The sequence below is a fragment of the Sus scrofa genome, chromosome 11 (assembly GCF_000003025.6).
Source record: "Sus scrofa isolate TJ Tabasco breed Duroc chromosome 11, Sscrofa11.1, whole genome shotgun sequence".
In the NCBI taxonomy this organism is placed as follows: domain Eukaryota; kingdom Metazoa; phylum Chordata; class Mammalia; order Artiodactyla; family Suidae; genus Sus; species Sus scrofa.
In genome coordinates, this window is record NC_010453.5 from 68531912 (window position 1) to 68544177 (window position 12266).

General features: G+C 44.1%; 1 protein-coding gene across 8 annotated transcripts in view; it reads left to right on the forward strand.

The window, feature by feature from the left end:
* Positions 1–12266, forward strand: part of CLYBL (citrate lyase beta like) — a 260495-nt gene that overhangs the window by 24084 nt on the left and 224145 nt on the right. Inside the window, exon 1 of one of the 8 annotated variants that reach the window (XM_021065863.1) lies at positions 10004–11547. The exons of the other annotated variants lie outside the window; for them this stretch is intronic. Coding sequence (XP_020921522.1) covers positions 11534–11547 — 14 coding nt within the window. The 5' untranslated portion in view covers positions 10004–11533. Of the gene's footprint in view, positions 1–10003; positions 11548–12266 lie in introns of those variants that run through there. 8 annotated transcript variants of the gene reach the window in all.

The following is a 12266-nucleotide window of genomic DNA, read 5'->3' on the forward strand; positions in this document are numbered from 1 at the left end:
AAATAAAATTTATACTGTCATTTTATTTTATTTATTTATTTTATTTTTTTATCTTTTTGTCTTTTCTAGGGCTGCACTGGCAGCACATGAAGGTTCCCAGGCTAGGGGTCTAATTGGAGCTGTAGCCGCTGGTGTATGCCACAGCCACAGCCATGCCAGATCCGAGCTGTGTCTGTGACCTACACCACAGTTCACAGCAACGCTGGATCCTTAACCCACTGAGCGAGGCCAGGGATCGAACTCACAGCCTCAAGGCTCCTAGTATGATTTGTTAACCACCGAGCCATGATGGAAACTCCTATACTGTCATTTGAAAACATCATTGCTGTAGTTCCTGTTGTCTCAGTGGTAACGAATCCGACTAGTATCCATGAAGTTGTGGGTTCAATCCCTGGCCTCACTCAGTGGGTTAAGGATCCGGCGTTGCCGTGAGCTGTGATGTAGGTTGCAGACGCGGCTCAGATCTGGCATTGCTGCGGCTGGGGTGTAGAGTGGCAGCTACAGCTCCGATTGGACCCCTAGCCTGGGAACTTCCATATACTGTACATGCGTGAAAAGCACAATGAATAAATAAAAAATAAAACATCATCACCTGTACATTACACGCTGTACCACTTCACACATAGAGCAGGCTTATTTAAAGCACCTACATTTGGCTTGTCTTCCTACTTAATCTCACAGTATTCTTTGTGAGAAGGATAATATGCCACTTTACCTTTTGGCCAGATACCAACCTTTAGGGGGAAAAAAACCTGGCCATGTTTTCATTCAGAGACACTGTGTTTTCATACAGAGACGCTGGAGGGCGCTCGAGCAATGGAAGACATAAATTGTCTCTTTACAAACATACCTCGTAGTAAAAGAAAGCAGAGTTGGTTTTTCAGTTCATTTTAACATGAATGAAAGATACTTAGATGTGGAGGACATATTTCTACACTGACCTATAAACCGTCCCTTGAACAGTTTATGAGAAATTTAAGAAGCAGCTTGTGCTCTGGACCTCCTTATTACCCTCTCCCTCCTCTTACCCTCTCCAGCTACCCTGCCTCCTCCCCAGGCTTGTGTTCGTCTGTCCCTTCAAGTCTCTGCTCAGATGTCACCCATCAGAGAGGTCTTTCCTGAGCACCTGGTACAACATAGCACGCACGACTGCCTCCCCCAACACGACCTCACTCTGCCTGATGATTTTTTCCATTGCTTTCATTTCTCCCTGCTATGCCATATGCTTATCTGTTTATGGGTTGTCTGCACCCCCCATCCCCAGCCCCCATGTTCAGACCTGGTCTGTTTATCCCATTGCTTTATACTTTGGCCCTGAACAGTGCCTGGCAGACAGTAAGTGTCCAATGTATAGACTTAATGAATGAAAAATACTTTATCTGGATTTTGGTGCCTTTTTTTTTTTTTTTTCCTGCTTTTTAAGGTCACACCCATGACATATGGAGGGTCCCAGGCTAGGGGTCCAATCAGAGCTGTAGCTGGTCTACACCACAGCCATAGCCATAGCCACGTGGGATCTGAGCCGTGTCTGCAACCTACACCACAGCTCACAGCAATGCCAGATCCTTGACCCAATGATCGAGGCCAGGAATTGAACCTGTGTCCTCATGGATACTAGTTGGGTTCATTAACCACTGAGCCATGACGGGAACTCCATTAATGCCCTTTTTGTTGTGGTAAAGAATACATAACATAAATTTACCATTTTAACCACTTTAGTATACAGTTCAGAGGCATTAAGTACATTCACTTGTTTTACAACCATCACCACCATCCGTCTTCATAATAACCTTGTTATCTTCCCGAACTGAAGCCCTGTACCCCTTAAGCAGTAACTCCCTGTTCCTGTACCCCTAGTCCCCAGTGTCCCCATTCTCCGTTCTGTCTCTGTGAGCGACTGTGCTGTATTCTCACATAAGGGGAATCATGCAATATTTTCTTTTGTTTTGGGTTTATTTCACTTAGCAAAATGTCTTAAAGGCTCATCCATATAGTAGGAAATCAGAATGCCCCTCCTTTTGAAGGCTGGCTGGTATTTCATTGTAGGTACATGCCACATTTTGTTTATCCACTCATCCGTCAGTGGACATAAGTGTTGTTTTCTCCCTTTGGCTATTGTATAGAACACTGAAACATGATGTTAAGGTTTTGAGTCTAAAGTGGATTTCTTTGAAACAGTGATAACATCTTTAAATTATACCAGTGAGCCACTGTTCACTCTTGGGTAATTTCTGCCTTCACAAAAATACTTTTAGTTCAGATTAAAGTAGAAACTTATTCAAGCCCTTAAAAATCAGAATTGGTTTAATATCCCTTATTGGTGCTATTCAGATTTTTCTTACAAATGTCAAAAAAGAAAAACTAGTTTATACGATCGAATTACTAACCTCATGCTGTAAGCAGGAAGATCCTGGGTAGTTACTTGTGGTTCCAGTCCAGTGCTAACCTTGCAGTTAGCCCTTGACCTTGTTCAAGGCCCTTGTCTAAACTGAGCCTCATTCTTCTCACAGTTAAAACAAGGAGGGTGGACTAGATGTCTCTTGCCCACTGACATTCCATAATTTAGGAAGGAATCATTGACCTAAAGCAAGAGAACTCTGGAGAATTCAGAAATATAAAATATATGGCTTTTTGAGCTTTGGGTTATTTTTGTCCATTTCAGCTCAATTTGACCAGAGATTGAAGATAATAAAAGCTCTGCTTCTCCCAAATTTGTGGGTACAGCCCACATCCAATTGATTTACACTCCTCTTGCCATCTTAGGAGAGTTTTGTTTGTACGTTGTTCATCCTTATCCTTTAGATCCTCAGGTCAGGAGGCGTCCTCACTGTTTCTCTCTCTCTGCAGCAGGGACCTCTCCAGGCGCTCTCTTCAAGCCTCAGTCAAGCGGCTGCTGACGCCGCAGTAAAGGGGCTGTGATTCTGAGATAACTGGGCTGTAGTGGGGATACAGAGCCTTTAAGAATTCAGGAGTAACAAGAGGAAGATGTCCTACATTAGTGTAATCTACAAGATTGACTTGGTAAAGTAGAGACATGATTTCTGCTTCTATCCCCTTCTGGTTTCCTCCTGCCCTCCTGGAGGCCTCAAGCTGCCGCACAAATGCCTCAGTGCTTGAAGCACAGTGTTCTTAGGTCCCAAGGTCAGCCGTCTACCTATTAATACCTAGAGATTTTAAGAAAACCAGAATGTGTGAGTGTCATGTGTGTAGCCCCACCCAAGTGTCATGGTTTTTTGTTTGTTTTTTTTCTTTTTTTCTTTTTCAGCTACATTCAAGGCATATGGAAGTTCCCGGGCCAGGGATCAAATCTGAGCTGCAGCTGTGACCTATGTTGCACCTGTGGCAATGCCAGATCCTAACCCACTGCTCCAGGCTGGGGTTTGAACCCATGCTGCTGCAGAGACAGTGCTGGATCCTTAACCTGATATGCCACAGCGGGAACTCAAGTGTCATACATTTTATTGTATGCCTTCTGCAGATACCTTACCTACAAAGGGATCAGCCTGTAAAGGGAATTTCTCCTCTGCAGGGAAGCAGATGTAGGCTTCAGAGGCTTGTGGTGCCCCTCCCACGTCCCCCAGCCTCTGGATGAAGGTCCAGGCCGTGAGATCAGGTCATCATCTCTCCCTGTGCTACAGAACAGTCTGGAATTTGCCAGGGGCCTGGCAACCTGCCTGAGACTGGGGAGAAGCCTTACCCTTAGGACCCCCCCACTCCCATCCCCTGTTTATACTCACACACCCCCTTCTTATTTTAATTTTTAATTTACAATGTTGTGTTAGTTTCTGGTATACAGCACCGTGATTCAGATATATATACATATACACACACGTGTGTATATATAGGATATATATATATTCTTTTTCATAATCTTTTCTATTGTGGTTTATCACAGAATATTGAATATAGTTCCCTGTGCTATTCAGTAGCACGTTGTTGTTTATCCATTCTATATGTAATAGTTTGCATCTGCTAATCCCAGACTCCCCGTCCATTCCACTCCCTCCCCTATCATGCTTGGTGACCACAGGTCTGTTCCCTATGTCCATGAGTCTATTTCTGTTTTGTAGATAAGTTCATTTGTGTCATATTTTAGATTCCACATATCATACGGTATTTGTCTTTCTCTTTCTGTCTTAAGCTTTACCTAGCATGATGATCTCCAGATCCATCCATGTTACTGCAGATGGCATTATTTCCTTCTTTTTAATGGCCGAGTAATACTCCATTCATCTGTTGATGTACATTTAGGTTGTTGCCATGTCTTGGCTATTGTAAACAGTGCTAAACATAGAGGTGCATATACCTTTTCCAACTGTAATTTCATCTGTATATATGCCAAGAAGTGGGATTGCTGGATCATTTAGCAACTCTATTTTTAGTTTTTGGAGGAACTTCCGTACTGTTTTCTATAGTCATGCACTCCTTTCTTACTTAGCTTCCTAAAGCTGGCCTCCAGTCCTGTTACCCACCCCACACACAGCGCAAATTCCCTGAGAGCTTCCCAGTGTCTGCTGCAGTAAGTCTGGACCCTTTAACGTGGCACATGCAGCCCAGCTCATCTGTCACCCTCCTTTCCCTCCCAGCACTGCTCACCTTTTGCTGTTCAGCGGGAATACACACCGTTCTTCACATCAGTTCAGCCCTTTCTGCTCTCTGATTTGCTCACACTCTTACCCCCTCCTGTCACCTCTGGGCCTGTCCCAAATACCACTTCCTCCTTGAAACTCCCCTTCCCCAGACCTCTCAGCAGCCATCCGGCCCTTCCTTCTGAATCTTCTCTAATGGCTGTTGCCGTCTTTTCCCTTTGTTAAGGTTACCCAGGATCAAACCTCCTAGTTGTCTTTGACACCCTCATCTCCCTTTCTCATTCATCCTCTATCTCTTATCAGGTCCATTGATTCTCTCCTTCAGTTGTCAACTCTTCCCCACTGTTTTAGTTTCCTGTTGCCACTGTAACAGATTACTACAAACTTAATGGCTTAAAACAACATAAATTCATTATTTTATACTTCTAGAAGTCAGAAGTCTGAAATGGGTCTCAGTGGGCTGAAACCAAGGTGTCAGCAGAGCTGTGTTCCTTTCTGGAGGCACGAGGAGGAGAGTCCGTCTTCTTGCCTTTTCCAGCTCCTAGAGGCTGCCCATATTCTTTGGCTCATGGCCTCTTCCTCCACCTTCAAAGCCAGGAACAATGGGTCAGATTCTCTCATTGCCATCTCTCTGGTTCTCTCACTTCTGCCTCCGTCTTCTGCTTCTAAGAGTGCTTGTGATATTGAGCCCTTCTGGATGGTCCAAACTAATCTCTCCAGCTCAAGGTCAGCTGATTAGCAACCGTAATTCCACTTTGCCATGTATCTTACCATATTCCCAAGTTCCAGGGCTTAGGCCATGGACATCTTTGTGGTTTTTGTTTTGTTTTGTTTGTCTTTTTGACTTTTGTAGGGCCGCTCCCACGGCATGTGGAGGTTCCCAGGCTAGGGGTCTAATCAGAGCTGTAGCTGCTGGCCTATGCCAGAGCCAAGCAATGCGGGATCTGAGCTGCGTCTGTGACCTACACCACAGCTCACGGCAACGCCGGATCCTTAACCCACTGAGCGAGGCCAGGGATTGAACCCGTAACCTCATAGTTCCTAGTCGGATTCGTTAACCACTGAGCCATGACAGGGACTCCCGTGGATGTCTTTGGAGGCCATTATTCTTCTTACCACCCCACTCTCCTAGCTTCAGGTTTGAGCCCTTGGAGTAGCTGCCTGATTAGCTGCACGTCTCATCTCCCTCATCACCTCTCGTGTTACATGCCACCTGCATAGATATTAAGATGTATATTATCAGGACTTGTTGGGTCTGCCTCCAGAAATATCTCATGGGTCTGTCCCTTTCCCTTTGTCTCCAGTGCCACCATCCTGGCAGCCATCTCTCAGCTGGACTACTGTGAAAGGGTCTTTCACATCCACTTACCCTCTCCAACCCAGCTTTAAAATTTGGAGTAAGGTTTATGTAACATAAAATTAACCATTTTAAAGTGTACAATTTAGTACATTCCCAATGTGGTACAACTATAACTTTTATTTACTCCAAACATTTTCGTCATCCTGAAGGAGACTCCCGTACCTGTTGTCACTCCCTGTTCCCTCCTCCTCCCAGTCCCTGGTAACCACCAGTCCTCTTTCTGTCTCTGCGCATCTGCTGGTAGTGGATATTTCGTAGAAGTATTGTCATGAAATATGTGGCCTTTCGTGACTGGCTTCTTTCACCCAGTATAATGTTTTTGAGATTCATCGATGTTGTGACATGTATGAGTATTTCATCCCCCTTTATAGCTAAGTAATACTCCATCGTCGGTATATACAATATTGTGTTTATCCATTCATCAACTGATGGGCATTTGGGTAATTTTCACCTTTTGATGATTATGACTGGTGCTATTGTGAACATTCATGCACAAATATTTAAGTACTTGATTTCAATTTTTTTGAGCGTATATCTAGGAATGTAATTGCTGGGTCATATGGTAAGTCTATGTTTAACATTTTGAGCTACCACCAGACTGTTTTCCACAGTGACTGCACCAATTTACATTCCACTGGCAAAGCACAAGAGTTCCAATTTCTCTACATCCTCGCCAACACTTGTTATTTTCCAGTGTTGGCATCCTGGTGGGTGTGAAGTGGTGTCTCATTGTGGTTTCCTCCAGACTCTTTCCAAATACACAAATTGATTCATCTCACTGCCCTGCTTAGCACCCTTAAAGTGCCCTCCCGTGGCCCCCCAGGGCGTGTCTGGTCTCGCCCCTTCCATGCCTTGCTTCTCACCTCCTTCCACCCTCTCACACACTCCACTCCTAGCATCACTGGCCTTCTCTTGCTTCCTTAAGCGAGGAAGGCAGAGACTGTGAGCTTTGAGGACCAGTGGGGTTGACACACTTTGCCAACACCACACAGAGCCCTTGCCCTGCCACTTACTAGCCAGCTCCCCCTCATTCCCTCTTCAGTAAAAGGGGATCATGATATGCATCACAGACAGTGGTTAGAATTATATGAATGATGCAGCGAATGCTGGACCTAGTGTCCTGCTCATAAGAAGACCAATAAGCAGTGGATGTAAAAAATGTAAGTAAGCTAGACACAGAAAGCCCCCCCAGCCATCTGAGCCCCACCATCTCAAGCGTGTCTTCCCTCCCACCCTGATTGCCTCTCTCAGGGCATCCTGTTCCTCATCGCACTCACAGATTAGTCGTGAGATACGAATGGGTGCCTTTCCCTCTTATGTTTGGTCTCTTCTGTGAACCTGGAAACTCCATGTTCACCCTTTGGCATCTGTGCCCAGCACAGTGTCTGACACATAGTAGGCACTTATTTTAAAATTCTTGGATGGAAAAAATCATCATATGGTCACAGTAAACAGAATTCATTACTAATTATCCAGTTGGCATGAGAGGGTGGAAAGGCACACTTTTTTGGAGTGAGTGTGGGTGTATGTATGTTTTCCTAGATTATAGATGTGTCTAAACATTCTTGCTAATTTAAGATGTCAAATCTGAAGGTTCTTTCTTGGCTTGAGTTTTTGAACACAGTCCAGGGCTGTTTTCAGATTCCTCAGTATTCTCCTTTTAGGGAAAGAGTTTTCAAAAGTGTAAAGGACATATCTACATTAATCATTTGCCTTCATGAGCTGTGGTAGGGGAGGTGAGATTTTAATGGTAGTACGGGACTTTGCCGTAGCACAGAGCTGTCACCGGGAGAACCCGGTCAGTCTAAGTCTGTGTGGTGAAAGCACCTCCCAAGCCAGTGTTTCTGTCCCAGGTACATTCTATTTATTTCGGGATTTCTCACCTGTGAAACCACTTCAACTCAGGACCAACTCAGCATCTGGAAAGTGTATTAAAAAAAAGTCATGGCTGGAGTTCTCTTGTGGCGCCGCAGGTTAAGGATCTGGCACTGTCACTGCGGTGGCTGGGATTGCTGCTTGTGGGGAGGGTTTGGTCCCTGGCCTGGGAATTTCCACATGTCATGGGTGTGGCCAAAAAAAAAAAAAAAAAAAAAAAAAAAGTCATGGCCTTCAACTTAACGGAGTCTTAGCAGGATCCAAAACTATTTCTTCCATTCCGAAATCTTCTTTTCTGCTTTTTTCCCCCTAGTCCTCATCATTCCCCCACCCACCCCAGACACCCTGGTTATTACCGGGGTGAGGTGTCATAAAGGGTGTGGATCCCCACTTGGGCTGTGGACTCCTTCTGATTGCTGAGCTGCCGCTGGAGAAGAGCCTCATGTTTTCTCGGTCCAGAGTTAAGGAGCCCAGGGGCTGGTTTGGGGTGATCCCCCGTTGCTTCGGGAGCTCTACCGCTCGTCTGCGGGCTGAGGCCCGTCGAGCTGTACGCTCCCTGAGGACCAGGCACCACCTTTCCGTGTTCCGCCTCCAGGCCGCGGTGCCGCGCCGCCGGGGTGGAGCTGCTAACTGGCAAGTGTCTGAAACCAGCAGGATGGCTCCATACCTTCTGTCGTGTGTGGGAACCGCTAAGCATTAGCAACTAGCCAGTGACCAGCAGTGAGGAGCAGTTTTTAGGCTCTACGAACGTTTGATGTGCTAAGTGAGGGCTCCAGGCGTCAGCTGAAGAACCGGCTTTTAAAAATGGAAATAGGACTGTTGACACAGGTGCCTTTTCCTAATTAGGATGCTGGTTTTGAGGAATCAGTGAAAATGTTAGTATTTCCAGGATTATTGTTAGTGAGGGATGAGAAACTTATCTTTTTATCTTCATAACCATATGGTTTCCTGCTGGATCTGGCTCTTTTTCTCTCTCTGAGGTTTTCAGATTTGGTTTTTACTTGAGTAAGGACAAAAGCATTTTCTTGTAGGACTCATTGATTTCATTATGCAGGTAAATGTGAAAAGTATTTCACATTTTTTTTTCAACGGGAAATTCTAGAACATATCAGCGGTATTCTTTTTAAGTCAGATGTCCTTATAACACAACTCTTTCTACTATTCAGACATTCATTTATACATTCTTTGTGAAGAATGAGAATTACGCCCCTACTAAGCCTTAGCCACTCCGAAGAATCGGGAATGGGAGGCAATTTCCCTAAGGTCTTTTCTGTGCCAGGCACCTAGAGGTGCCTGCGTTTAGTTGATGCATTTCATGTAAGACACAGACTCTGTTCTTAGAAGTGTGTCGTCTTAGTGGGAAAAGAGAAGGGAAGGGGACTTTCAGAGGGTGTGGGGCCTGTTCACCGGGAAAGGGAAGGAGAGGGAAAGGCATTCCTGGCTGAGGGGAGTTAGGAGTGGGTCACTGTGGAGTGTGGGGTGCCTTGTGGCAGAGGGGCTGGGCGTGAAGCTGCCCAGGTCGCTTGGGGTCAGGCTGTGTAGGGTGTCTAAGGCCAGCCCACGATTTCAGATTTACATCTGTTGGTAACCAGGAGGCAGGGGAGATGTTTGGTCGCTCTCAGCCTCTCTCAAGTTAGTTCTTCACTCTGTGGTCTGGGTGGCAGTCCTCTGTCATCTCAACCTCTTGCCTCACTCTTCTTTTAATTATGTTTAAAATGTGCCGGGAAACCTAATTGGAACAGAGGAAAAGTGATGAAACTCCGCAGTTTGGGGCGGGGGTGGGGGGAAGCCAGTCCATCCTCGCCTTTCAATGCACTTACTACATTGAAATACTTGTGGTTATTTGGAGCCTTCAGGTGACTTCATTTCTCTGAGTACCATGCACTGAGTTTCCAACATCTGCAGTTAATTTGTTAAGAGACCTTAATGAGAAACTTCAAACAGTTTAAATGTCAATTACCAAAAAAAGTGAGGTTTTCAAGTTCCAGTAATCTGCCTATATTGGTCATTGGAAGGCAATCCCAGGTGGATGTAATTTAAGACAGATGCCATTCCGGAGCTTCGGTCACAAAGAACTTACATATTTTCAGGACTAACAAACCAGGCCCTGTTGTTGCTACACTTGCAGGACGTCTGCAATTCGGGCTTATCTGGCAGGGGCTCCATTCACTGCATCTTGGCTGGTTCTTTTGAATCTAGAAAGAGCCTTAAGCTGCTACATATATAAAAATATGTTGAGAATATAATGTTGTAATAATTTCAACTTTTAATCCTGCACTCTTGAGAGGAAAAAAGTGTTCATGATATACTTTATCGTAGATTTATTCTTAATGAAAGGTTAACAGTAAATTTCTGACTGCAAAATTCTGATTTGTTTCTTGCCATTCCCACTTTTCCCCCCTGTGTTCCTTCCATTACCTCTATTTTTGATTAAGATAAAATGCACAAAGAAAGAGTTAAATATGGTGATGAGGATTATTTTAACAGAAAGTAAAACCCAAAGCATACAGAATAAATTAACCTTGTATTTTCTCTGCAGGTCACTTAGTGGGTGTTACATCCTTAGTCGTTTGTGCTACAAAGTAAATAATTTTTGGCAGCTGGTTTGGTTTTCACCACTTCTAAGCCTATGACAAACGATCTTAGAAAATCTTTGGTCTTAAAAAGGAAAGCTTTTTGTGTGTAAGTTTTAAGTTCAGCTTTTTTTTGAAGGCTTTTTTAATATAAGCCATTTATGTGGAATTTTGTTCTATTTGAATTTGAAATTTTTTTAAAGTTTAAAAAGTAGTTGGAGCATGCCGTATTGAACTGTTTTCACATTTAGACATTTTAAAGTTACCTTGCCTTTACTATTTTTAAAAGACACTGAGAAATATCCCCACACCCTCGCCACTAAGCATTCATTATTTATTAGTCAATTGCTTTTGAAAACTGAGAAATTATTTTTAATTGTATGGTCTTATTTTTATTTTTATTCCTTTATGTTGTAAATATTCTTACATCTGCCATCTATCCCTTTATCTGTTTAGCCCATCATAAGTCCCCTCCAAAGGTACAGAAACAGTCATACAAAAGTTAGATCTGTCTGAGCATGTGAATTTCATGTATTTTTCTGGGAAGCAGCCCTGTTTTAAAGCTTTCTAGGAGTTCTTTCAAAAACACCTCATCGGCTCTGTATTTGCCATGCCGTGTGTGGTTAAACTCTGAATGCAGAGCTACTGATCGAGCAGTTTACAGAACCCATCAGGACATATTTACTTGTTTGCTAACATGATCACCTTTCCAAGTATGATAATCTTTGTGTTGTGAGATAAACGTATCACGTGTGATGTATTCAACACTGATGTCTGGCCAATCTGATTGGGATGTAACATTTAATATTTCCCGGTAGTTACCAAGCAAATCTACAGCTACTCACTAAATGGATATTTAAGTCAAAATAAAAAGGATCAGTCACTTAATCAGCTTTACAGGTGTAAAGTTAGGGCATGAATTCGCATCCCTTCTCTCTCCAGAGAGGCTTAAGGACTTACTCCTGCTTTTTCTAAGTTACAGCGTGGAGCCCATTTTGGCTTAATCAGCAGCCTTGGGAGTTGGAGCAGTCATTTGAAATACTGAGTGGAAAAGTTGGAGAAGTCAGGAGGCCAAGAGTGAGAGACATGTCCTCATCCTTTCCCTGGTGGCCCCTCACCTGCGAATTCACACCAGGATGGTAATGAAATGGTAGGAGCTCATTTTATGGGAAACCATTAGCGGCCTGAGAATTTGGGGCTAGCTACCTCTCCTGCTTTAAGACACTGGAAGGTGTCAGTTATAAGCAGGGAGGGCCTGAAGGAAGGCAGAACAGGCTTGTAAACCTTAGCTTTAGGCCCTGGACGGTAATCAGTTTGTAGTACAGTTTAAAGTCTTAGGTTATCAGAATCACAAATGTGCCTTTAAGTGTTGGAGGCAAATCCCATGAAAACATCTGACTGTAAAAGGTGGAGACAATGGCCAGTTATTTCCTCTTGTTATTGTGACACTGTGTTTTCTTTTCTGCCTTCATGAATGCGGGTGGAGAGGAAGGGGGCCCTGCTATAAGAGGAACAAGTAAAAGCGAATACTTTTGTTAGTTTAAAAACAAACATTGGCAGAGTTCCTGTTGTGGCTCAATGGGTTAAGAATCCAACTGGTATCCATGAGGGTTGGGGTTCAATCCCTGGCCTCGCTCAATGGAGTAAAGATCCGGTGTTACTGTGAGCTGTGGTGTAGGTGGCAGATGTGGCTCAGATTCTGTGTTGCTGTGGCTGTGGCGTAGGCCGTCGATGCAGCTCCAGTTCAACCACTAGCCTGGGAACTTCCATATGCTGTAGGTCTGGGCCTAAAAAACAGAGGAAAAAAAAAAGAATGGTGCATAACATCTGTTTCCGAAGCCTGTTTGCCGAACCACTGCATTTCAACCA